The following is a 27,834-nucleotide window of genomic DNA, read 5'->3' on the forward strand; positions in this document are numbered from 1 at the left end:
TTGAATGACTTGCTGAAGATCAAAAATCTGTTTATTTCCTCTGCCTGGTATAAAACTATATTGTACTTCCCAATTTTGCATACAATCATCCCTCCTCCATTTTCAATTTACTTGTTTAACAAAGTAATCCCTTGTAGCTTCTGCTTTCACTCTTGCCACATCCCAATAATTAGGAGATGCAGGCAGTACACTGACAAATATTCAGTAAACTGGGGGCTGCTGTGTAACAAAATAATGTGTAACAAAAAAATAACTGTCATCTGTTAAATATAATGAATAATTTGCATATTCACAAAGGTATTCCCAGAATACTTTTGTAAATTTAATTGTTGATGGTTTGTAATTGGACAAACAAAGAATAGAATAATAATATGATGTGCAATGCATACATTTTAAATGTGTTGCTTAATATTCCTAAATGGGCCACAGGAAAATGTTTTATATTGCTGGGTGACTTTGGGCCTGTCATTTTCTTTCAGTCCAGCCCATAGGGTTATTACTTTGGGGAAAACAGGAAAGAATCGTAGATATGTTTGTCAGTCTGTGGGCCCTTGGTGCTCTATGAGCTTGGTTGTTTTCTTGCAGAAATTTCATTAGCAAACTAGGTAAAAATTGCTGTCATGTATTGTTGGCTTGCCCTTTCAGTATTGGTGTGAACGATCTTGGTCATTCCTTGATTTGACTGTTTACTGTTAGCTTGTTTGTCTGAGTTGGTAGTTCCTTGATTGGAGTATTATTTATTTCTTGGTCACCAGCACTGATGATGTTACCTAGTTTGGCTAATGAAACATCTGCAAGAAAACACGCAAGCTCAGAGAGCACCAAGGGCTCCTCATTTCAACCCTGAACTAGAAATATTCTCCTTTGTTAGAAATTACTGATTTAGTGGGAGCTTTATTAGTGCTAATGCACAAGCACACATACACACAGAGGGAGAGGGAGAAGCCAGAACAACAGAAGCCCAGCCTTATTTCCGAAATTTGTGCACATGGTTCTACAGCCATATAATCTAAGAGTTTATTTTCAGGTTAATGTCTCTGTCTTCAGTAGATGACACCAGCCATCTACCGACAAACTCCAAGAAATAGTGCAAGATTGGGAGTTGTGGAGAGATCTGGCCCCGTAGAATCGACTTAATCATCATCTGCAGATGAAAAGTCGCCTGCATCCTTTTTCCAAGTCCGAAAGTTTTTTTAAGTAAGTACCAGTCATTCCCCTTATTATCTTTTAAATTATATGCTTAGAACTCCCCTTTTAAGTCTTAATTTCCCTCCTCCCCCGTCTTTCGGAACCCCCAAACCCTTCCAACGTATGGAGACAGGGCTCATTTAGCAAACGCTGCAAGCTCTCCGCAGAACCCCTTTGCAAAGCACCAGCCGACCTCTTTCCCGCGCGCCCCTCGCCCGTCTCCTTTAACTCGGCGGCGGAAGCGGCGCGGTGCGCGGGTCCGCCGTCCAATGAGTTTGTGCAGCGCATCCTCCGGCTTGGCTGAGCTGGGGTCCGTCACTTCCTGCCTTAGGAGCCGGCACGGCTGAAGCCGAAATTTTGGGCGAAAGGGGGGCGGGGACGTTGCGTTGCGTCTGCCACCAACATGCCCTTTGATTTCAGGAGGTGAGTGCGGCGACCCCTGGAAAGGGGCATGTGAGAGTGAGACCCAAATGAATGAAAGGCTCCCCGATGCCCGGGCAGCGTCCGTAGACTCTCCTCCCATCACGCCTCTTCAAAGCTGCTATTAAAGCGGTGACCCTCCCCGGTGGTGGGCATAGCCCCGGTGCCCGGGATGAAGCGTGCTTCTCAGCACAGTGAGGATGTAAGAGGAAGCGGGGTGTGTGTGTGAGCAAGCCTAGTGACTGGTGGTTAGGATTGAGCGGTGCCTCGGGGAAGAAAAGAGGCACGTCGCGTAGTTGGCTAGCTGACCTTTAGCATCCCTACCCCAGGGTTTCCCCCGTGGTTTGCCTTCCACCCGCAAACATTGGGATGAAATGGGAGCAGCGGCGGGTGGATCCAGCTGTGGATCTGCCTCGAAGAAACCTGTGCTTTCGAGCGCAGATCACCAGCCTGAAGACAGTAGCTATAGGAAAACCTGGGCAGTCACTAGAAATGTTAGAAGTGGCCCATTTGTGTCCGAGTCTCTCCTCGGGAGTTTTATTCAAACTTTTGGTTACTTAGGATTTTGAAGGATGGGTTATATACTATCAAGTGTCTTATTTCTATGCATAAGCTTGCATTCTAGAACAATATGGGGACGGGTTGAAAGGGAAAGCTGAATGAGCAAAAACCTCATAAAACTCCCAAGACATAATGGCCTGCATTTGTATTCCATGCTAAGCCCTGATAAATAAATTGGAGAGCTAATACGGGGTACTGGTTAAGAGTTAAATTAGTGCTTCCCACCCAATTTTCTTTTGCTGCTATTTTTCATTTTCTTCTGATTCTATGTCCTTCATTCCTGCTTCCCCCACATTTTGTTTGTCTTACCATTGTTGTTGTTATTTGATTTTTATTACACTCTTTTTTATTGTGCTTGATTCTTACACTTTGTTAAAAAATGGTTCAACTATGGCCAAATTCTTTTATTGTTACAATTTGATCAGTGATACATTCATAAAAGATTCTCATTGTATTGCAAAAGACACAAGGGTACAGCTTATTACAATAAATAACAATTTCTTTCCTGGTAGGCGGTAGAAACCTGAATTATTCTGTTTATTGTAGGAAAGTGAGCTGAATCACTGAGGTTCCCAGATGTTCTATGGTAATAGAAGTCTCTTTTTGGAGAGCAGCTTCTGGTTGCTTCTCTCTGTGAGTCAAAATGTTCCACAACCAAACTTAAACCCTCAGTTGTCCTTCTGTCATGATAGTATATTTCCCAGAGTATATTCTTTAATTTACTGTATTTTTATCTCATCCTGAAGGGGGGAAAACTTCTGAAATTGTCCTTCTAGAAAGAAATCTGCTTTTATTATGTAATAACAGGCGTGTCTGCTGTATTGTGAAGTATGACCTAACCAAACTCAGAAACAGCAAGATTGAAAGGAGGGTGGATGAGGTGGACCCAGAATGGTGGCATAAAAGGTGTATAGAATTTGGACATAATTCTAAACCTATTATTATTATTATTATATAATTTCATGTTTCCCTTCCCTGGATGGGAAGGAAAGAAAGAAATCAGAGGGTTTTCTTAAATAATTTGTGCTGCCTGCAATAAATTGAAGTGAGCAATCACTGTGCAAGAAGAATAAAGAAAACATATGACAATGGCAGTTGATGCAGTTGTCATTTAACAGAGAAATAAAATGTAAAAAAAAATTCAATCTTTGAATCCCAGTAGTAAAACTTACTTGGGAAGCTGTCAAAGTACATTACATGCCTTAAGGATCTGACAGAACTTGTGATCAGTATAAATATTTATGCAGCATTGGTTGAGAAACAATATACTTAATTTAGAGTTTTGAGATTTTGCTCCTATTGGAAAAAATTGACATTACTTCTACACTGTTTAAATACAATGTGTTAATTTGAAAGTAATACTGTATGTAGATAACATGGCACACACAGCTTTTTATAGACTTAATATTTGTTATATCATTTTGATAGATCTAATTTAGTTCTCAACCTCTAATTCTGCTTTATCATCCATCATTTTCATTTGAATTTCTCCTTTCTCAAGGAGCTCAAATGACAAACAATAAAATAGAGAGTTTCATCTAAACCAGGCATGTCAAACTCCCGGCCCATGGGCCGGATGCGTCATGCCGAAACCGCACCCACCCCATTGCCAGCAATGGGGAAAAAGTCCCGATACACTGCGCGACATCACGTGACATTGCAAGTTTGAAATGCCTGATCTAAACTCACCAGTATAATAAATAGAATGAAACCTTCATTTAGTGGACTTTGCTATAATGAGCTTTACTTGCCATAGACCAAATATTTGTCATGATTTATGTAATTTGCACACTGGTGTCATGCAAACAGTACACATCTTTTGATAACATATTTTTGTATTTAATGGATTTCATGCAAAAAAGGAAAGGGTGTTCCCTTCTTCTAGTTCAGGGGTAGGCAATGCTGGCTCAGGAATTCTGGGAGTTGAAGTCCACAAGCCATAAAAGAGCCAAGGTTGCCTATCCCTGTTCTAGTTAGTTCATTAATTAAGGTTATCTATGATAATTTACAGTATATGATAAAGTTACTATGTGTTCTAGGACTATAAGAAATAGTCATATACATAATTTACCAGCCCATTCATCAAGTGATTTTTGAGAACTTTGGACAATGCTGTCAAAGAATACTTGAAGATGCCAGTGATAGCATCTGGGATATTCTGCTGACAAATTTCTGTTCTATAGTGAACTATTATGTAAAATTATGGTAGCTCCTACTAACAGATAGGTTATTATATTTTGTGTTAGGTTCTTTTCATGAACTGCCCAATATGAAATATTTTCAATGCAGTATGCTGTTTGAAAACTCCCAACAGCAGTAACAAACTCAAAATGAGGCATTCGAAGTCTACCTCGAATGGATGGATTAATACTCTTACCTACACTTGTATGTTGCTTTCAGCAGTAGAAGAAAAACAATTAAAAAACAGTCTTAGAGAGGAAAAAAAACTTCCATCACTAAATTGGGCTAATTAGTATAACTTTTTGCAATATAATGAGAAATGTGCTTTTTTATGTGGATTATTTGCAAGCAATATTTTAAGCTACTACGGAGCACACTGTATCACTGACCCTTTTTGTTACCTAGAATGATAAGAATTAGCATCTTTCTGACTTTCTCTTAAAATCAACTTTTTAAAATCAGTAGTAAAACCGTGAATTTTTAACATTCTTGTTCCCCCCTGCAAAGTCAGTCCTATTTTCCATGAGACAAATGGAATTGGATGTCCTTAATAATTACTAGTTCAGGTATAATCTTTAGCTTGTGGTTCTTGAAAAGGACATAAGATGCAGAGCAGTGTATTAAGGGTATATGGGAATAATGCCTAATGGCATAGCTAGTTACTATGCTATCTGCCGAGTCAGGATCGGAAATCGCTTGCAAATTTGAATATATTTAAAATATTTATTAAGTTTATATTTATATAGAAACAATTAAATAAATATACGCCATCCTATGCCATCTGCCTGCTAAACTTGCAAGATTTGTTTTTCTCGCCATACACATGTATACATAACCTGAACTAGACTGTTGTTTCTGTGTCATATAATATATCTGGGTATATGCATAATTCTGTATTTATTTATGTAGTTATTTATGTAGTGTATATTGGAGGTGGTGACCCTTTGAGAGCTATATACAATGAAATTTCATTTTAATGTATGCCGACTAGTGTACATTCAAAGTGACAATAAAGTTATCCTATTCTATTCTATTCTATTCTATTCTATTCTATTCTATTCTATTCTATTCTATTCTATTCTATTCTATTCATACTACAAATGCTTGTGGCTATATCTGCCAACAACAATACAAACTGTGTTTGTTGTTAGCTGCGAAGTCATTTCTGACCCATCGCAATGCCATGGACAACGTTCCTCCAGGGCTTCCTGTCCTCTACCATCTTCTGGAGTCCATTTAAACTCACAGCTACTGCTTCAGTGACTCCATCCAGCCACCTCATTCTCAGTTGTCCTCTTCTTCTCTTGCCCTCCACCTTTCCCAGCATTAGGCACTTCTCCAGTGAGTCCTTCCTTTTCATTAGGTGGCCAAAGTATTTGAGTTTCAACTTCAGGATCTGGCCTTCTAAAGAGCAGTCAGGGTTGATGTCCTCTAGGACTGACCGGTTTGATCGCCTTGCAGTCCAAGGGACTCGCAGGAGTCTTCTCCAGCACCATAGTTCAAAGGCCTCAATTCTTTGGCGCTCAGCCTTTCTTATGGTCCAACTTTCACTGCCATACATTGCAACTGGGAAGACCATAGCCTTGACTATACGCACTTTTGTTGACAGGGTGATGTCTCTGCTTTTTAGTGTGCTGTCTAGATTTGCCATGGCTTTCCTCCCCAGGAGCAAGCGTCTTTTAATTTCTTGGCTGCAGTCCCCATCTGCGGTGATCTTGGAGCCCAGGAAAATAAAATCTGTCACTACCTCCATTTCTTCCCCATGTATTTGCCAGGAATTGAGAGGGCCGGATGCCATGATCTTGGTTTTCTTAATCATCTTGGTTTCTTAATACAAACTGTAAGCACGGACTAATTATAAAGACTTAGGCTCAGCTTTCTCATACCCTGCCTCCAAATTTACTTCTTGATAGAGACATAAGCCAATATTGCGAACATCATTAGAATATAATTCTGTAATTTTAGCAACATCTGAACATGAATTTTAAGTTCTTCATTGGTAATGTTATTGACTTGCAATTATTTTATCTGAAATGGAGAAATAAAATCCTGTCTACTGCCAGTTATTAATAATACTTCCAAATGTGGATAGCAATGTCTAATTTCAAGATTCCAGATTGCATAAGATAACCTGAGTATATTTCAGGTAACAATGAAACTTTGGTCATTGTAACATACAGGCCTAAACATCCAATTTGATCCTAACCATCTGCAGAGCATGTTAACTTTAACTGTTTCAATTAAGGTTAGTAATCTAAAGTGCAATGACACTAGTTTGCTGAAAATAGAAACAGTGAATGAAAGCCACAGTTGATCAAAGCAGTGATGGGTAGCAGAGGTCTGTATGTGTAAATGATCACTGCATATGGAAAATGGCAACTTGTAACAGGAGCAAATGTAAAGAACATGAATTAACAATTGAAAGGAGAGTAACTACTATACATTGTATATTTTTGAAACTAAGGGGAAGTAGATGTTAATGAAGGTGATTTAATTAATTGAATGTATTAAATCTCATAGCTGTCTACTCTATTAGCTCTAGGAAGTTTACAAAATTCAGAAACAAAAATGACACATACATGGAACAGTTTCTAAAACCATACAGATATATGAGTCTCATGTAATTCAATAAACTCATTAACTCCAGCCCTGGTAACAGAGCCAGATTTTAAGGGCTTTTGAAACCCCAACAGAGTAGAATCACAGAATCAAAATGATGAATGTATGCAGGAAAATTAAACTATTAAGTGTATCAATGGACTTAAATGAATGTCAGAAGTATGAATTGTAGATGCACGTGAAAGTCAAAATCCATTTGTGGGTGACAGTTTCATGTTATGTTCCAGGGAAACTTAATGGAAGAACAAGGAATGAATTTGGGACAAATATATCAGGGGAAATGGATATGTGAGAACAGGATAAAAAAGTCTATAAATGTGATACAGCCATTCAGAGATGTATGAAAAAATGAAAATGGTCTTTGACTATCTGCTGAGAAAAAGTTCTGTTTGTTTTGAATATTTTAATTAAGCATGTCCATTCCTATGCAGACACAGAAAAGGAATAACTCAAAAGTGTAATGAGTATTGTTCATACTGAAAGTATGGGAAAAGTAGTAAAGGAACAGAGTGAAAAGAATTATATTACACAATGCCACAGAAGTATGGAATTACAGTAATGAAAAAATTGAAGAGGATACTTAATGGGATGCTGATTGAAAAATGCCATGAATTAAGAGAAAGATTACTAAAAAATAAGGAGGAAAATTTTTCTATAAAGAGAAATGTTAAGATATACTGTATAAATACTGGCATAATAGTAGATAGTAAGCTTGGGGTGTTGAAAGAAACAAAAGTGTTTAAGAATCAAATATCCAATCAATGCCAGAGCATATCCAGAAAATCTTATAATGGTCAACACATTTGAAGAAGTCAGAATAATACCAATGTTAAAGAAAGTAAAAAGAGTGTGCAAATTATCATAAAATATTGTTAATTTCACATGCTAATAAAGTAATGTTTAGGACCATCCAATGTGGACTATCCATATGGAAAGGGAGATGCTAGATATTCAAGCTAGTTTTAGAAAAAAACAAACAAGAAATCATTGCTCAGGAATACTGGTTAATTAAGAAAACTGAAGAATATCAAAAAGATGTTATTTTGTGTTTCATTGATTTTAGAAAGGCCTTTGAATGTTTCAACTATAAGAAGTTTTGAAAAAAAAAGGGAGGGGGAATCCCAGAACATTTCAGTGTCTTCAGGTGAAACTTGTATACAGGATATGATGGTATGGATGGTCAAGAATCATGGTTAAAACATGGACTAATAACAGTATAGAATAACAGACTAGAATTGGAAGGGACCTTGGAGGTCTTCCAGTCCAATCTTCTGCTCAAGCTGGAAACTCTATACTATTTTAGACAATAGTTCAGAAGATGTATGTATATATGTAGGAAGTCATGCCACAGTAGTAATGGGAGACTTCAACTATTCAGATATCAACTGTGAAACAAACTGCAGTGAGTGGGAGATCAAACAGATTCCTAACCAACCTAGTCAACAACTTTGTCACCCAAAAGGTGGAGGTGGGAACTAGACGTAAAGCTATACTGGACTTAATCCTTACTAATAGAGAAGAAGAGATAGAGGGAATTGAAATTGCCAGAGCCTTGGATGAAACTGACCACATCATACTGGAATTTAACATCATGCAAACACTAGCAATAGAAAACAATCCAACCAGTGTCTTAAACTTCAAAAGAGCTGACTTTAACAAACTCAGAGAGAACCTAAGAAAGAGCTCATGAATGAAAATCTTAAAGGGGAAAACAACCCAAGAAGCATGGGAAACACTGAAAAATGCGATCATAAAAGCCCATATCAGCTCAATACCACTGAAAAAGTAAAACAAGAAATTCAAGAAGAAACCAGCATGGCTGCACAAAGATCTCGCTGGCAAACTGAAAGACAAAAAGGATAAATACAAAAAATAGAAAGAGGGGCACATAACTAAGACCAGTTATCAGCAGACAGCCAGAACATGCAAAGATGAAGTCAGGAAAGCAAAGGATCAGAACGAACAGAGACTTGCAACAGAAATCAAGGATAATAAAAAAAAAGTTTCTTCCAACAATAAGAAAAAAGTCAAGGAAACTGTAGGTCCACTAAAGAGAGACGATGACAAGGAAATAACAGGCAACAGGGAGACAGCAGAACTGGTTAACTCATACTTTGCATCAGTCTTCACACAAAAAGAAACTATAGCCCAACATACCAAAAAAACCACTGCAAAAGACAAACTAGAAACAAAAATTAAAATAAGCAAGAAAATGGTAAGAGAACACCTATCCGACCTTGACGAGCATAAATCACTGGAACCCGACAGATTACATCCCAGAGTTCTGAAGGAGCTGGCAGATGTTATCTCAGAACCACTATACCACATCTTTCATAAATCCTGGAGCACCAGGGAAGTACCTGAGGATTGGAAAAGGGCTGATGTGGTTCTCATCTTCAAGAAAGGGGAAAAAACAGACCCAGAAAACTACAGACCAATCAGTTTAACATCAATACCTGGGAAGATCCCAGAAAAAAATAATCAAAAAACAGATTTGCGAACAACTAGAAGCAAACAAATTTGTAACTAGTAGCCAGCACAAATTTGTTAAAACAGATCATGTAAACCCAATCTTATTTCATTCTTCGATAAATTGACTAAACTAGTAGATCAGCGAAATGCTGTGGATGTAGTATACCGGTACTTAGATTTCAGTAAGGCATTTGATAAAGTAGACCACAACCTACTCCTTGGTAAACTAGAAAAAAGTGGAATAGACAACATCACCACCAGATGGATCTGTAGCTGGCTGGCAAACTGTACTCAACAAGTTGTCCTTAATGGCACCACATCCACATGGAGAGAAGTAAGCAGTGGGGTACCACAAGGTTCTGTCTTAGGCCCAGTACTCTTCAATATCTTCATCAATGACGTAGATGAGGGAATTGAAGGGGAACTCATCAAATTTGCAGATGACACCAAACTGACAGGAGTAGTCAACACCCCAGAAGACAAACTCAGGATCCAAAAAGATCTTGACAAACTTGAACAATAGGCCCTATCCAACAAAATGAGTTTCAATGTGGAGAAAAGTAAAGTTTTACGTTTAGGCAGGAAAAATCAAAGGTACAAGTACAGATTGAAGTCCATGACCCATAAAAGAGCCAAGGTTGCCTACCCCTGGGCTAGACTAAAGAAAAGAAGAACTAGCAGTATTCCAGTATTTGAGGGGCTGCCACAAAGAGCAGGTCACGTTATTCACCAAAACACCAGAGGGAAGGACGAGAAACAATGGTTGGAAACTGATCAAAGAGAGAAGCAACCTGGAATTAAGGAGAAACTTCCTGACAGTGAGGACAATTAACCAGTGGAACATCACTGGAGATTTTTAAGAAGAGTCTAGACCAGGGATAGGCAACCTCGGCTCTTTTATGACTCATGGACTTCAACTCCCAGGAATTCTGGGAGTTGAAGTCCATGAGTCATAAAAGAGCCGAGGTTGCCTACCCCTGGACTAGACAGTCACTTATCTGAGAAGGTATAGGACTAGAAGACCTCCAAGGTCCCTTCCAGCTTCTATTCTATTCTATTCTATTCTATTCTATTCTATTCTATTCTATTCTATTCTATTCTATTCTATTCTATTCTATTCTATTCTATTTCTATTCTATTCTATTCTATTCTATTCTATTCTATTCTATTCTATTCTATTCTATTCATTTCTATTTCTATTTATTTCTATTTCTATTTCTATTTCTATTTCTATTTCTATGCCATGCCATGCCATGCCATGCCAGGTTCTTCTTAAGAACCTCCACCCACAGCTTCTGGAGGCAAGTCATTCCACTGATTAATTGTTCTGTCAGGAAATTTCTCCTTAGTTCCAGGTTGGTTCTCTCCTTGATTAATTTCCATCCCTTGCTTCTTTTCTATAGGCAGAACAAGAAGCAATGAATGGACACTAATCAAGGAGAGAACCAACTTAGAATAACATTAAATATAAATAAGAACAAACCAGTAACAATAGTGACCCGTATCTTAAAGTTGGCAATGAAGACACTGAATGGAAGATTTACTAAAACAATAAAATTAAGAAATAGGCTGCAGATTAGCATTTGGTAGAGTAGCAATGATGCCCTTGGGAAAGATACTTAGATAGTGTGATATGCTCATACCTAAAAAGACCAGAATTATACATCCTACAGTTTCTTTGTGGCACTCTGTGGAAGTAAAAGTAAAGCATGAATGTTTTGTTTTGTGCATTCTGATATGTAACGGGTGCCATATTTTTACATGCTTTTTACAAGAAGAATATTGGTGATTTCTTCAATTGAATCCTCTGTATCCCATTGCTTCTTCTTCCCCTTATTTGATATCTGTCCTGTGAACCAAAGTAACCTGACTCCTGCTAAATATAAACAAGATTGGAACCTGGCAGTAATTTTATTGTCCAAATGTTAAACTCTTCCTTCAGGACTTCTAAATGATGTCATTGTTTCCAGGATATGGTTTTGCTAACATCCTGTAGCTCTAGTTATTATTGGAAAGAATGTGAGTGAAATTACTGGTTTGTTCACTATACAAATAGAATATTGGCACTTGCATTTATTCATAAAAAATAGCACATTGTCTTTTAATGGTCTTGAGTTTTAGGGGTCTAACAGGTGAAGAATCCCTTAAATTTTTATCTTGTGTTGACTGTTGTTCTCTCTTCTGTTTTATGATCAGTTGTCAAACAGTTCTGAATGCATAGAGAGCGAGATACCGTAAAGATAGATTGCAAAAATATAGAGGATGCATTGTCAATTGATATGGCCTCCAACCTTTTGGGCACCAGAGACCAATTCCATGGAGAGAGGTTTTTCCATGGACTGGGGGGGGGGGCTGCCTGCATCCTGCAGATGGGGCTTTGCTTGTTTGTGTGGCCTGGTTTCTGTCATGCTGCAGCCCGGTGCCAGTCCACGGACTGGAGGCTGGGGACCCCTGATTTAAGATATTTTTGCAGCACATCAGTTAGCAATTAGACTGTTTCAACAATTCTCAGCTGCCTGAACTGTTGTGGTAGATCTTAATCTGCTTTGTCAAATACATTATGGCAGTGCTTTTCAACCTTTTCACCTGTTGTACCACTTTTAGATATATGGCAACATCCGAGTACCACCAGTCGTCTAGCAAGGTGTTAAAAACTTGATGACCAAAAAAAAAAGGAAAAAAAATGATGAAGTACAGATAGTCCTCGACTTACAACAGGTCGCTTAGTGACTGTTGAAAGTTACAATGGCACTGAAAAAATTGCCTCCCAAGCCACAGCCGAGCAAGACACCTGCCTGCCCGCCCGGTGGCGCTCTTCCTCCTGTCCAAGGTTTTCATTGTGAGCATTTCTGTTGAGGATTGGCAGCGGGGGTGGGGTGGGGGGGGTATTTGGTTTTTTATTCCCCCCCGTCTGCTGGGTGGTTGCAGCAGGTTTTGGTCACTTCACATGACCCTGGGACACTGTGACCATCATAAATATGAATCAGTTGCTAAGCATCTGAATGTAAATCACAAGACCCTGGAGATGGTGCAACATTCCAGCTGATCAGCGCTTCTTCTGGGCTCAGAAGCACCAGGATCCACGCCCAGCTCCAGCTAGAACCTGAGGCTGATCCTGGCGGTTCTGCTGAGCCCTGACAGCACTGCAGCTCCAGCCATCTCTTACTCAGGCTTGTGCGGTGCTGCTACCGGTTCAGCTCATTCCCTTCCCCCGCTACCACTTTTCTAGGATGGTCACGTACCACCTGTCAGGTGCCAATGTACCACATACCCGTACCACTGGTTGAAAAGCCCTGCATTATGGAATTGTGATGATACATCAGATATTTTGGAACTGACATGAATATATCAGCATTATTAGGGTAATACTTAAATAGCTGGATTGATCAACTTTTTAGTAAAAGACAAATCAAACTGTATAAAACATTTTATTTTAGCCACCTAAATCATTATAGATAGTCTTTGTTTAGAAACCACAATTGGGATTAGAAAATTGGTTGTTAAGCTAAGTGGTTGATAACTGAAAAAATGACTGAGCTTATGATCTTACTTCCTAAAAAGCAGAGACATCACCCTGCCAACAAAAGTGTGTATAGTCAAGGCTATGGTCTTCCCAATTGCAATGTATGGCAGTGAAAGTTGGACCATAAGAAAGGCTGAGCGCCAAAGAATTGAGGCCTTTGAACTATGGTGCTGGAGAAGACTCCAGCGAGTCCCTTGGACTGCAAGGCGATCAAACCGGTCAGTCCTAGAGGGGATCAACCCTGGCTGCTCTTTTAGAAGGCCAGATCCTGAAGTTGAAACTCAAATACTTTGGCCACCTAATGAGAAGGACTCACTGGAGAAGAGCCTAATGCTGGGAAAGGTTGAGGGCAAGAGAAGAAGAGGACAACAGAGAATGAGGTGGCTGGATGGAGTCACTGAAGCAGTAGCTGTGAGCTTAAATGGACTCCAGAAGATGGTAGAGGACAGGAAGGCCTGGAGGAACATTGTCCATGGGGTCGCAATGGGTCAGACACGACTTCACAACTAACAACAAAAATAATCTTACTTCAATTTACTTTTGCTTTGCAAACCTGCAAAGATCATAAATGCAAAGATCAGTTGTCAAATTACTTTTTCATCACCATCGTAACTGAACAGTTGCTAAATGAGTCTGTTGTTAAATGACAATTACCTGTATTAACATTCAACATTTCTAGTAGTCATAAGCAAAATTAAAGAAAGAAAGCTGTTATTATATTACATTATGTAAGCCCAATTTTATGGGATGAAACTGGGTGGATAGTTATTACTCACTACTTTTCAAAAAGAACAGAACTGAAAGATTTTAAAAACAGTTTATAAATTTTTACATTGGCACACGAACAAAGATTTAAAACTATCCTCTTCTACTGGATTTAAAGTAAATGTTGATGCAATATAAATATATTTAAGTTGAGCTTTTAATCACTTCAAACTGAAGATCTAGGGTCATTTTCCTTTTCTATTTAAAACCCAAATAATAGGGAAAATTTGAGTTGGTTATTCATATGATTAAGAGATAACTTATTAGCTAAAATATTAAGTTGTCATTTTACAAATAAGAGTGTTCCTGCAGTCCAGTAAGTAATTTGTGATGGAAGTTCTCTCCGTTTCTTATTCCATGGAGATGATTTCTCAGTGTTATATAGCAGATTTTTAAAGATTGTACAGAGCTGAAAGGAGTATCAAGAGATATAGTTTCTCCCTCTCCACAGAGAGTTAGTAGAGTTCCATATGTGAACAATTAATAAATGTGAATAATTTCTGTCTATCCACACTTTTATGTTCAGTGAACTATTACTTCGTAAAAATGTTTGAGTGTTATTCAGGCTGAAGGGACTTTCTTTCTTTGATGCTTGCTGCTTTTAAGCCATTCCATAGTAACATCTTATTTCCAGCATAAGCCCAATGTCTGCCCTTCCTCTACTCATGTTTTTGCAATTCAGGAAATAATAGAACTTTAGGCCAAGGCTAAAGTTAGGCTTTATTTGTGTTTTGCTATGAAATAATTTTTGTTGTGTATTTCTCTTGAATTCGAGATATAAGTTGAGACTTTTCTTATCACTGACAAACTAGTATTTTAATATTTTTATAATTAGCATTAGATCCTCCCATGGTATGTAGCATATCAGGTAGTAGTCTTTTAAGAGGGGAAAGATAAATTTATGAATCCTATTACTGAATGGATTTGAAGTGAAACTTGTGAATTAGTTGCTTGCAGACATAAATTATGTATAGACAATTACAATAAAATATGGTCTTTTACTGAAGAAACTGTAAAACTTTGTATTTGTATAGATTTTTCTGTTCCTGTTTATTTTTCTATTTATACCCTACCTCAATCCCTAAGGACTCTCAGTAGTCAATAGCAAAGATCAATACTTTAAAATGCATGTGGAAACCGTTGTAGCCAGTGAACTACTGGCTACTGTGCACTTACTGGCTGAATTTCCAGGTGGCTTTTAAAGAAAGCCCCATATGGAGCCTGTTATAGTTGTCCAAAGAGGTGGTGATGAGGGCTTGAGTTAGTGTGGCAAGGCCCCCTTGTCTCAATAGGATTGCAGCTAGTGTACCAGCTGAAGCTGGGTCAAGGCCCTCTTTGCTTCTGCCTGAAGTTTCAGCAGGAGTTGGGAATCCAAGAGGACCCCCAGTTTCCTTGAGAAAGCACTTAGGTGGCCACCCTTACCACATTGCCTAAATTGCAATAAATAAATAATATTACTGGAGTGGCCTGGGGTGGGTATTTTTACTGTAGTGATCATGCCAAACTCCAAATTACCAGATGACCTCTCCCGCTGGTTTATGTAGTCCTTAAATAGTGGGGGGAGTGGACTGACCCTCCCCATAAGGGAGAAGCCCTGCGAGTCAACCCCTCTTTCTTTCCCACAAGTGATTGAAACTGTCATCTGAAGAAGGAGCATAATCACCTCAGAAAAGTGCCTTTAATCCCGAACTCCTGTAGGATACCCTGTCATATAGATATCTTGTTGATGATATCAACAAGAAGATTATTAAGGAGTCTAAAAGGACTCCAGCCAATCCACTCCCACAGCAGCAGTCCTAAACAAATATCTTCTCTTTCCCACACCCGGGCCTGTAACCTAAAGGGAAGATCTAGCAGAGTCCCATTTCCTTGGATGGTCTCTAGCTAATCCCTAGAAATAAAAGAATGCAGACTGAATGGCAGCTATCTAATACCTCTGAGTTCAGGAAAGACCTCTTAAGAACCAGTTGCACCACAATTTCCTTAAGGATTATGGGCAATGTTCCTCTTGCAATGAGACGTTAACAACTATCTCCTTTTCTGATATTCAAAGGAGCAAGGATCCGTTCCACAGGCAGAAGTGGATCTTCTAGAGAGTATCTTTTCCACATTATCAGAGGACAAAGGCCAGAAAGACTCTCAGGTAACATGATAACATGAGAGAGTCAGTTTGGTCTAGTCACTAGTGGGTAAGGCACCAGGCTAGAAAGCAGAAGACTGTGAGTTCAAGTCCTGCTTTAGCCATAAAAGCCAGCTGGTTGTATTTGGGCCAGTCACTCGCTCTCAGCCCAACCCATCTTATGGGGTTGTTGTGGGGAAAATAGGATCAAGAAGGTACGTTGCATATGTTTGCTCCTTGAGTTATTTGTAAAATTAATAAGGGTGGGATATAAATAAATAAAAGTATATAAATGTATTTATGACACCCAGTTACCACTTAGGCCCTGCCAAAATAAAATCAAAATTAAAACAAACAAAAGAGATTTTACTGACCTGACCTGACCTTTGGAATAAGCCCCAAAGAGGCTTTAGCTTTCATTTTAAAAAAATCCTATTCATTTTTCCATATTTTGTTAATCAGTTAAATAAAGGCAACAAAATGATATTCAGATAAGGACAATTAAGGGTAGAATGCTGATCAGGTGATTGTCTATTAGTTTACAAACTTTTTTTTCAACCAAGGAGGAACAAGGAACCTCTTGAGGTTTGCTGTATTTCAGTCCAGAAATGGGTTGGTTTCTTTAAATATCTCTCCTATTACTTGAACATATTTTTCTGGGATGATGTGATTGTATGACAGAAAAGGGGAAAAGAACCAATTTTATGGAGATATATATATATATATATATATATATATATATATATATATATATATATATATATATATATATATATATATATATATATATATATATATGTATATATATATATATATATATATATATATATATATATATATATATATATATATATATATATATATATATATATATATATATATATATATATATATATATATATATTATTCTGGGTTTGCTGCATAATCGAAAGGAACACTCTATCATTAAGGTTAAACTGAAGCTACAGACTTCTGTGATTTTCAGATTTTGGTAAAGACTGATTGTACCTTTTTGTTTTTGGGTTTTCATCTTTTTTATAGTTTGCTTTGATTTCCAAGTGAATTCGGAAAATATTTTAATAAAGTCATTGGTTAGGTTCCTGTAAAAAATTCAAAGCAAGAAGATTCTATCATCCTTGTCCAGTATAGATTTCAGAGGGAACTTTGTTTCCCTTCAGCCTGGGTACCTCTACAGAAGTGGTAGGACTTCCAGATGTTACACAGAAAAGTTGCAGAAATAAAAATACTTTGATTTGATGGAATTTGAAAATAACCTACAAATTGAAACATCTCCTAGGCCTTAATTATGAACAGCTGATGAAATATGACTTAGGAATCAAACGGATCAGAGACTGCATGATTAATTGGCTGTAGAAATTGGTACGTGGGTATGAGAATTTCAGTGGAAGAATATCATTAAATTTATTCTGAATATTAAAGAGAAAATTGGTGTAAGATATTTTATTGTTGGTATAGATTCAGTTACAGCAGCAAAGAGTGCACTGTTGGAAGACCCTCTTTAGGAGCAGATTTTAAATTAAACCTTTCTTTTGCTAGGATTACATAACAATTGCAGAAGGTAGCCTTCCAAGCCCAAGAAAAGATACAGCTACTTTAAGATGTTCAAGACTGGTGCCCACACGTCTCCATATCGCTGCACACTCTAGTAGAGGGCTATTGTATTTGGCAACTTGGTGAAGCAGATTTTACTGATTGTTTACACTATGAAAGTTGAACAGGTTTATCATAGTCACCCTCTGACAAGGTTAGGCACAATAGAGCTTGAAGGAGTTTTTTTATTGTTTTATTATAAACTTGGATAATTAAAGACACCTCTTTAAGAGTACATGGTGATCTTATTATTTCTGGCTGTCCCTGATTTTTTTAGAATTGAATTCCTTCGACCAAGCATTACTTTTAAAACATCCCTTGGTCATTGTTTCAGAGCATTGATCCAAAGAAAGGCTGGGCTGCAACATTGGCTATTAAATAATTTGCTTTTCAGCTTGCTTGATGTTCAGGAAGGATTAACATTCTTTATTCTCAAAGGCATTGAAGGGTTGGGGAGTGAATTTAATTTGTTTAGGTTTGAAAACTGTTTTCAATTACAATGGTTTAACCACAGAACATGTAAAACGGTTACTGTTTCAAAGTATGTGCAGGTTGTGCATTTGATATATCAATAGATGATTGACTACTGTTAGGGCTGTGGGGGTGAATTTCTAACAGAAAGAGGGTGAACTTCCTTTATTTTTGAAGAATCTATGTGGGTTTGTCCATGCACTAAGTACTGCTTGTCAGATTGACAATGAATGTTTATATTGGGCAAAAAGTATAGCTGCAAAGTTGAATATGCAAAAATTCCTGGCTTTTCCTCCTGCAAAATGACACATTTTAATTTGTTATCTTTCATAATTAAAGATATTGACAATGAAGGAAGTCTGAAAGTATCATCTAATCTGATTTTTAAAAGCTATCTTATACTGTAAGGCTTGATAGATGAAGAAATTAAAAAAATTAAAGGATTGTGAATTATAACAGAACGTTATTATAAGAACCAGAGAATATATATATATATATATATATATATATATATATATATAAAAGGAGAAAGAAGCTTCCATTTTTCATCTCTTGCTCTAGTTTAGGATTAGAGAACATGTTTGAAAGGTTCTTGGTTATTTTATTTTGGGGGCATCCCTTCATGATACTGGAACCCCTGAAGTGTTTGCACACCAAGCCAATTAACTTTAGGACATAAGTGGTTCAGCTGTAGCTCTAAAGAAAACCTACTGAAGATAGCCTTGCTATGAGGGAAGAACAAGCAAAGGGTCAGGGCAGCAGAAATCAGAGGGGATGACTCGAGGAGCACCACGTGGCACAGGGGTCTTCAAACTCGGCCCTTTTATGACTCATGGACTTCAACTCCCAGAATTCCTCAGCTAGGCTGCTGTTTGAAGACCCCTGATGTAGCAGAATGAAAGACACCGTTGATAGTTCCAGAGCAGCAACACCAGTGCCACATTGAAGGGGGATTGTCTTCCATTATCTTCAAATTATAGGTCCTTATTACTTTTCGGAACTGACTGGTTAGCCTGTCATGTATGCTTTTTCTAGCTTAATATACTTTGCTTTGAAAGAATCTTTTCGTATCAGTGGTAACATAGATTCAAGTTATCCCCCCTACCCTGTCATACACATGATATATAGTGCATAGCCATTAAAGCCATTATATTCTTTTTTTAATCTCCCATGCCAGCCAAACAGCATCATGTATATTTGCAAAATATATCTATTAGGCCTGGGTTTCAATGGGAAAAGGTGATGTGTATGTATTTTATTTAATGCCTATCAGAAATAGCTTATGCCAGTTACAGCTGCCCTCTGTAATTGCTGAATGATCCCAGTGAAAATCCTGCTAAGTTTAAGGTGCTCCTGGCAAGTGCTCCATGCACACTCACACACAATCTAAATATCGCAATTCCTTGAAGTTGCATTTTATTTAAGGTATTTTGGGTGCACCCAAGAACACTTCAGAGCACCATTTCTTCTGCAAATACAGATTCCTCTCTAGTGCTCGCCTCCACTGAGCAAATTGCTGTCTTTAATCTAGTAGGTGAAAGACAACCAGTTGGTGTAGTGGTTAAGGCTCCAGACTAGAAACTAGGGAGATCTAGCTCTGTCTTAGACATGAAAACTGGCTGGGTGACTTTGGACCACTCGCAGTCTCTTAGCACATAATGTCAGGTTTGGGCGATAAGCCACTTGGTCAATTCCTGTTACAACCAATTGCTCAATACTCAGTTGATCTGAAAAAAAGTGGGCCATGCACTTGCTGGAAAAATGCTTGGAAGGAAAAAAAAAACGAGTAGCTGAAACAATATTTCGTATGTAGTAAGACATTTCTGTGCCTTGAGTGTGTGAGAGAGATTGTGCACATATATTTCTTGGTATAAATCATCTGTATAAATAATTGGAAGAATGAACCCACCCATTCCCCCCTTTCCTGGTTTGCTTTTTGATGCAACAAAGCAGAAAGGTGCAATTAATCAAAGCTCAACATTGCATCAATCTATCTTAAAAGAAGTGTCTTATGTGCATACCGTACATATGCATACCCAGAAGACTTCAGGAGACTCTGAAGCAGTTGAATTAAGGCTTAAAATTTGAGAAACAACTCTTGTCCATATTTGCTCAGCCCTAATATTTACCGTATATACTTGAGTATAAGCCGAATTTTTCAGCCCACTTTTTGGGCTGAAAAAATCCACTTCGGCTTATACTCCAGTCAACAAAAAAAAAAGAACTTACCGAGGACTTGCGCGCGGCCGAGCTACTTTGCCTGACGCTGCTGGGGTCGCCCGGGCGCCTCTGCTCGCCCTCAGCAGCACCTGGCCCGGAATCACATGCGAAACAAGCCCGGCAGAGGAGCCGGAGCGGCGAGCAGAGGCGCCCGGCCCAGATCCTGCAAGGCCCGGCCGAGACACGCCCCCAGCAGCGGAGCTGCTCCGGCTCCTCTGCCGGGCTTGTTTTGCATGTGAGCTACTTTGCCTGACGCTGCTGGGGTCGCGTCTCGGGCGGGGCCTTGCAGGATCCGGCCCGGGCGCCTCTGCTCGCCCTCAGCAGCACCTGGCCCGGAATCACATGCGAAACAAGCCCGGCAGAGGAGCCGGAGCGGCGAGCAGAGGCGCCCGGCCCAGATCCTGCAAGGCCCGGCCGAGACACGCCCCCAGCAGCGGAGCTGCTCCGGCTCCTCTGCCGAGCTTGTTTTGCATGTGAGCTACTTTGCCTGACGCTGAGAAGACCCGCTTGGGCACTCGGGTTGGTGTCAGTCTCCGCAGGCCCTTCTCGTTTCCAGGAACGTCAAGCGCGCTTGGCTCCCCACCCCCACGGCAGGGCAGGGCAGGGCAGAGACCTGCTCGCCCTTCTGACGGCCCTGAAGAGAAACGAAGGGCTTGCAAACTCCCCGCGAGAAGCTGGGCGAAGCGCGCGGCTGGGTGAGTGTGTGCCTGCGCGCGTATTTACGAAAGAAACGCTCCGAGAGTTCTTTCTCCGCCCCCTTGGGGGGAACTCTAGCGACTGCTGTAGCCGCGCTTCTCTTCTCGGCTCCGAAAATAGGGATTTCTACTCTCTCTCTCTCTCTCTCTCTCTCCCCTCCCCACCCCGCATTCTCCTGCCTCTTCGATTGCGACAATAAAAGGGCGAAGGGTGCGCTGGTTTCTTCCTCCTTCCTCCCCCCCTCCCCTCCCCTCCCCGATTGTCAGGTGAGGCAGCTGGAGGTCTGGCCGGGAGATTGTAGCCGTTTTGAAACGCCGCGTCTTGAAACGCCCGATCAGCTGATTTTCGGGTGGAAGAGCCGCGGCTTGAATCTATTTGCATCTGCCTGAATTAGACCGAAACGGCCTGAATTTGACCAGAGTTGCTTTGTAATGGCTGGAGGAACTGCAGAGGAGGTCTTGCCGGGAGATTGTGGCCGTTTTGAAACGCCGCGGCTTGAAACGCCCGATCAGCTGATTTTCGGGGCGGAAAGAGCCACGGCTTGAATCTGCTTGTATTTGTTTGAACTTAACCAGAAACGGCTCGTAATGGCTGGAGGAACTGCGGAGGGAGTGAATGCTCCAGCCTGGAATATTTGGAAAGGCTGGGGGAACCGGATGAACTGCAGCTTAAGCGACTGTTGCCGGAGGAGCCATGGCTTGAAACGCCCCAGTTTTGGGGCAGCGTTTGCTTGTTCCGGGTAGAAAAAACGCTGTCGACCCCGGCATCTTTTGCGGGGATTTCCCATTTCCCGTTGCGAAACCAGCCGAGCCCAAGTCCACCCTTTCTTTTTTTTCCACGGCACGCTCGGTGCCTTTCCCACGATCGTGTCTCCTTCAGATCTTACGCAAGCTTCCTCGATTTCCTGGTGTGTGTGTGTGTGTGTGTTTCTTTCTTATTCCTCCCTTCTCTGGTGGTTGGAAAGGCGTGTGACGCGCTTCGACAACAACTCTGCTGGCTCTCTCGGTGGGAACCTCCCATCCTCTATATACCCCCATTTCGGCTGCTTCGCAAACTGCTTCCTCCACCCCACCCCACCCCACCTCACCCCTCCCCGCAAAAGATGCCGGGGTCGACAGCGTTTTTTCTACCCGGAACAAGCAAACACGCAGGCAACCCTGCACTATTCAGCTCAGTGAAGTCACGCTTGGTTAAAAAACAGATTTAATAATAATAATAATAAGAAGAAGAAGTTGGGCTGATCAAATGTTTCAATAATGACTGAAGGAGAGCTGCTTGTACCTTGGTCTTTGTGCTGGTGTCTTGACATGCCAGTGTTTTTATTTATTCCATTTATTCCATTTGATCAGCCCAAAGTACAAAAAAAAAACCCAAAAACAAGGTCTAGTTTCACGGCGATGAGCAACCGGAGTGCCAATCAATTAGTTAACAGACTTCATCAGTTCCAAAATCAAGATCACACCGGCAAGCTTTGTCAGTTGTCACTCGCGGCAGTACAAATACACTAGTACGGAAAGCTGCCGTTCACTTTCGGGGGGAGGAAAAAAAAACACAACAACACCGCATGCTTTCCGCCCCGAAAATCAGCTGATCGGGCATTTCAAGCCGTTTCAAGCGTGACTTCACTGAGCTGAATAGTGCAGGGTTGCCTGCGTGTTTGCTTGTTCCGGGTAGAAAAAACGCTGTCGACCCCGGCATCTTTTGCGGGGAGGGGTGAGGTGGGGTGGGGTGGGGTGGAGGAAGCAGTTTGCGAAGCAGCCGAAATGGGGGTGTCAAGCCCTACGGGGACGAGGGGAGCACTTCCAACAATGCCCGCGCAGCACCGAAGGCCCATTGGCACCCGCACCCCCCAACTGTTCGGCGGGCGAACGCCAGACCCGCTGCCGCACTTACAGCTGATCGGCGGCCGGAGGAGATTGTGGACGGGCGCAGAGGGTCCGCGTCAGCACAGACAGCTGATCGGCGGCTGAAGGAGACTGCGAGCGGCTGCAGAGGTTCCGCAGCCGCATCAACAGCTGATCGGCGGCCGGAGGAGATTGTGGACGGGCGCAGAGGGTCCGCGTCAGCACAGACAGCTGATCGGCGGCTGAAGGAGACTGCGAGCGGCTGCGGAGGTTCCGCGCCGGCACAAACAGCTAAGGGGCAGCCGGGGACGTCTACCGGTGGTCACGCAGCACGATCAACTGAGCGGCAGCTAGAAACAGCCGCCGACGGTCGCACGGGCCTCACGGGACTTTTCGGGTCCGATGGCGGCTTGGAGAGTGTGGGTGGCTGCTTCGCAGACCTTGCATGCCGCTACAACCGCCAGGTCTGCGAAGCAGCCACCCACACTCTCCAAGCCGCCATCGGACCCGAAAAGTCCCGTGAGGCCCGTGCGACCGTCGGCGGCTGTTTCTAGCTGCCGCTCAGTTGATCGCGCTGCGTGACCACCGGTAGACGTCCCCGGCTGCCCCTTAGCTGTTTGTGCCGGCGCGGAACCTCCGCAGCCGCTCGCAGTCTCCTTCAGCCGCCGATCAGCTGTCTGTGCTGACGCGGACCCTCTGCGCCCGTCCACAATCTCCTCCGGCCGCCGATCAGCTGTTGATGCGGCCGCGGAACCTCTGCAGCCGCTCGCAGTCTCCTTCAGCCGCCGATCAGCTGTCTGTGCTGACGCGGAACCTCTGCAGCCGCTCGCAATCTCCTCCGGCCGCCGATCAGCTGTAAGTGCGGCAGCGGGTCTGGCGTTCGCCCGCCGAACAGTTGGGGGGTGCGGGCGCCAATGGGCCTTCGGTGCTGCGCGGGCATTGTTGGAAGTGCTCCCCTGGTCCCCGTAGGGCTTGACACCCCCATTTCGGCTGCTTCGCAAACTGCTTCCTCCACCCCACCCCACCCCACCTCACCCCTCCCCGCAAAAGATGCCGGGGTCGACAGCGTTTTTTCTACCCGGAACAAGCAAACGCTGCCCCAAAACTGGGGCGTTTCAAGCCATGGCTCCTCCGGCAACAGTCGCTTAAGCTGCAGTTCATCCGGTTCCCCCAGCCTTTCCAAATATTCCAGGCTGGAGCATTCACTCCCTCCGCAGTTCCTCCAGCCATTACGAGCCGTTTCTGGTTAAGTTCAAACAAATACAAGCAGATTCAAGCCGTGGCTCTTTCCGCCCCGAAAATCAGCTGATCGGGCGTTTCAAGCCGCGGCGTTTCAAAACGGCCACAATCTCCCGGCAAGACCTCCTCTGCAGTTCCTCCAGCCATTACAAAGCAACTCTGGTCAAATTCAGGCCGTTTCGGTCTAATTCAGGCAGATGCAAACAGATTCAAGCCGCGGCTCTTCCACCCGAAAATCAGCTGATCGGGCGTTTCAAGACGCGGTGTTTCAAAATGGCTACAATCTCCCGGCCAGACCTCCAGCTGCCTCACCTGACAATCGGGGAGGGGAGGGGAGGGGGGGAGGAAGGAGGAAGAAACCAGCGCACCCTTCGCCCTTTTATTGTCGCAATCGAAGAGGCAGGAGAATGCGGGGTGGGGAGGGGAGAGAGAGAGAGAGAGAGAGTAGAAATCCCTATTTTCGGAGCCGAGAAGAGAAGCGCGGCTACAGCAGTCGCTAGAGTTCCCCCCAAGGGGGTGGAGAAAGAACTCTCGGAGCGTTTCTTTCGTAAATACGCGCGCAGGCACACACTCACCCAGCCGCGCGCTTCGCCCAGCTTCTCACGGGGAGTTTGCAAGCCCTTCGTTTCTCTTCAGGGCCGTCAGAAGGGCGAGCAAGTCTCTGCCCTGCCCTGCCCTGCCGTGGGGGTGGGGAGCCAAGCGCGCTTGACGTTCCTGGAAACGAGAAGGGCCTGCGGAGACTGACACCAACCCGAGTGCCCAAGCGGGTCTTCTCAGCGTCAGGCAAAGTAGCTCACATGCAAAACAAGCTCGGCAGAGGAGCCGGAGCAGCTCCACTGCTGGGGGCGTGTCTCGGCCGGGCCTTGCAGGATCTGGGCCGGGCGCCTCTGCTCGCCGCTCCGGCTCCTCTGCCGGGCTTGTTTCGCGTGCGAGCTACTTTGCCGGCCGCTGCTGAGGGAAGATCTCTGGAGAGGAGCATAAGGTGAGCTGCTGCATTTCCCAGCCTCGGCTTATACTCGAGTCACCAACTTTTCCCACTTTTGGGGGGTAAAATTAGGGGTCTCGGCTTATATTCGAGTCGGCTTATACTCAAGTATATACGGTATATGCTAATTATAGCAATCGCTATTTCTAACCTTCAGTGGAAAAAGTCAGATTTGCTTAACAATGGTTTACTTAACTGCGGTGATTCGCTTAGCAACTATGGCAGAAAAGGTTGTAAAATGGGTATCTAAAACTCACTTAACCATTGGCTTGCTTAGCAATGGAAATTTTGGGCTCAGTTGTGGTAAGCTGTAAGTAGTGTGTAAGTTGAGGATTACCTGTATGGTGCTAGGATAGAGGTCTGCAAGTTAAGTATTGTTCTCTCAGATTCATCCAAGGCACTTTTGTACTTGAATGTAAAGAAAGTAACAGTCCATCTTATTTGAAATTCAAAAGCTAACTACCTTGCAAATGCAAGACAGGCCAAGGGACATATGCCTCTCTTCACTGACACCTTACTTGCTGCCACCACCTAGGCCAGGGGTAGGCAACCTGGGCTCTTTTATGACTCATGGACTTCAACTCCCAGAATTCCTGAGCCAGCTTGGCTGGCTCAGGAATTCTGGAAGTTGAAGTCCATGAGTCATAAAAGAGCCGAGGTTGCCTACCCCTGACCTAGGCCTATTCCTGTAATCATAGTCGTGATCCTTGTTAGTTCTAATATGGTAACAGATGTGGAGTGTGTGTGTGTGTGTGTGTGTGTGCGCGCACGCCTCTTTCTGTAGGTAATTGTATAAAAGTAACCATAGTACAGACATGTCAAACACAAGGCCCGGGGGCCAGATCCGGCCCGCGAAGTGGTTTCATGTGGCCCGCGAAGCCATCCTGGAAACAGTGAGGGAACGGCCCCCACTGCCTTGGCCCTTGGCCAGAGACCCTCCTTTTGCCAGAGACCCTCAGATCTGTCCCACTCCTGCCCAGGCCCCCATAGGCACCCTTGATGCGAACGATGTAGAGCTGGCCACGCCCACCCAGTAGGCCATACGTACTCTAGCCACGCCTACCCAGTAGGCCACGCCCACCCTGGCCATACCCACCCAGCCCCCTGAGGGCAACCGCAATGCTGATGCGGCCCTCAATGAAATTGAGTTTGACACCCCTGCCATAGTAATTCCAAGCCCCCTTTTCTATAAATTCCTTCCTTTCAGTCCTTTTCTCAGTAGCTGCCCTTAGCTAAGAACCATAGAGTTTCAATATTGTACCACAGCACTGCCCTGCTTGTTCAGATCAAGCCTTAAATGGCTTCTCTTTGCATCAGAAGAAAAGCCTCCATTCTTACCAATGGAAGCTGATGCTTGCCCCTATCCCCCAGATCAGGATTAGAACAGGGATCAAAAGATTGAAGTCATTTATTTACTTTTGAAAAGCTTTCGGGGATTTGCTAATTGTGCCACTAACTCAAAGGCTGATGTTGCCTATAGAGCAGGGAGATAGGTAAGGGGGTACACGTTACATTCAGACCTCATTATAAATCAGGATTCATGATGTTCTAGATTACTTTTAATTAGCAGCATGCTAGTGGCCATGCATTTTTTTTTGTTGCTCACGTGTTATTTCTGTTTGCATAAGCAAGGGTAAATAATTTTGTATTAATAATATATTTAACCGGGGTACTGATTTATTTTATTCCCTGACTAATTCAAGATCACCACAAGCAAGGAACTTAGTTCAAGCATAATGCCATGCTATCTATTTCTGATGGATAAAAAGTTGTATAGACAGGAAGACGAGAGCAAATGAACTACATCTGCAATTAGAATGAAGCTTGATTTAGAGTTGCCTGCCTTTAGGCATCATCAAATACCTACGGTGCAAAGGGGTTGATGGGTAAGCATAGGTTGCAGATGGCTGCAGACAGGCCAATGCGCACACCTCCCAAATCCCAACTGTGCATTGTGCAGAGGTGCACATCCTGCATGCTGATTGGTTGATTCCTGTTCTGTGCTTTGCTGTTGGAGTGCCCCCTAGCCAGAATGTTACATTTGCAGAAATATAAACAGAACACCTATGCAACCATCCACAAATGACAGACACATACAATATGTTCCTTGACCTGCAATACTGGAGAGGTCTCGGCCACTCACAGGGCTTTTTTGTGACTACTAAGGCAAGAATATGATTTTCTATGTTAATTAGCTGGAAAGTGTTAAAAATGGCTAAATTTATCTTTATCTTTAAAATTGTTAAAGATAAAGCTTATACGATGACCTACGTTAAATAAAACATTTTTTCAACAAGAAATTGCCGTATTCACCAAGATTTTTTTTAATGTAAAATGAAAGATCTGGATTCAGCTCTTTTAGCTGAATTCAGAAATTAATGTCTTTTTCTTTTTTAGAGCCATAGTTAAAAATAGTTTGTGTTTAATGTCTCCTTTGCTGCAAAGGGAACTTTGTCATATATATAAAAATCTGAGATGTAAGGGTACCTATGGTTAAAAAAAGAACAATGGGCTCTTAGTTCAGGAAATAAGTATACATTTTGTACCATACATTAGTCTTCTGGGCCTTTCTCCATGCCCCCATCTCAATTTTATTTGGGAACTTGTAGAGTGTAGGTGGCAAAGAAATTAGCCTTTTCAGTGACTCACCAGAATGATTCACTTGTATGTGGAGGGAGAAATGAGCCTGAGAAAGCAGTTAAGCAGTATGCTGGGCTCAGATTGGCTAGTTCTAGATAGCGAACATACAGTCCCATGAGCACTTTTAGTTCTAACAACTGTCCTTCTTACCACCTTGTGCATCAATCCGATGACCTGATTGTGTGTTATGCTGGTAGATTTGTTGACTACATTTTGGGGATATGGGCTTCGGGAATTCACAAAACTTAGCAAGCTACAATATATTATGCCCTAGCCCAGA

General features: G+C 42.2%; 1 protein-coding gene across 1 annotated transcript in view; it reads left to right on the forward strand.

Annotated features, from left to right (window-relative positions):
* Positions 1-1,450: 1,450 nt before the first annotated feature.
* Positions 1,451-27,834, forward strand: part of ERGIC1 (endoplasmic reticulum-golgi intermediate compartment 1) — an 86,611-nt gene continuing 60,227 nt past the window's right edge. Inside the window, exon 1 of the mRNA XM_081319664.1 lies at positions 1,451-1,611. Within this exon, the coding sequence (XP_081175790.1) occupies positions 1,592-1,611 (20 nt within the window). The 5' untranslated portion in view covers positions 1,451-1,591. The remainder of the gene's footprint in view (positions 1,612-27,834) is intronic.

This window comes from Vipera berus (genome assembly GCF_964194415.1).
Source record: "Vipera berus genome assembly, chromosome: 2".
In the NCBI taxonomy this organism is placed as follows: domain Eukaryota; kingdom Metazoa; phylum Chordata; class Lepidosauria; order Squamata; family Viperidae; genus Vipera; species Vipera berus.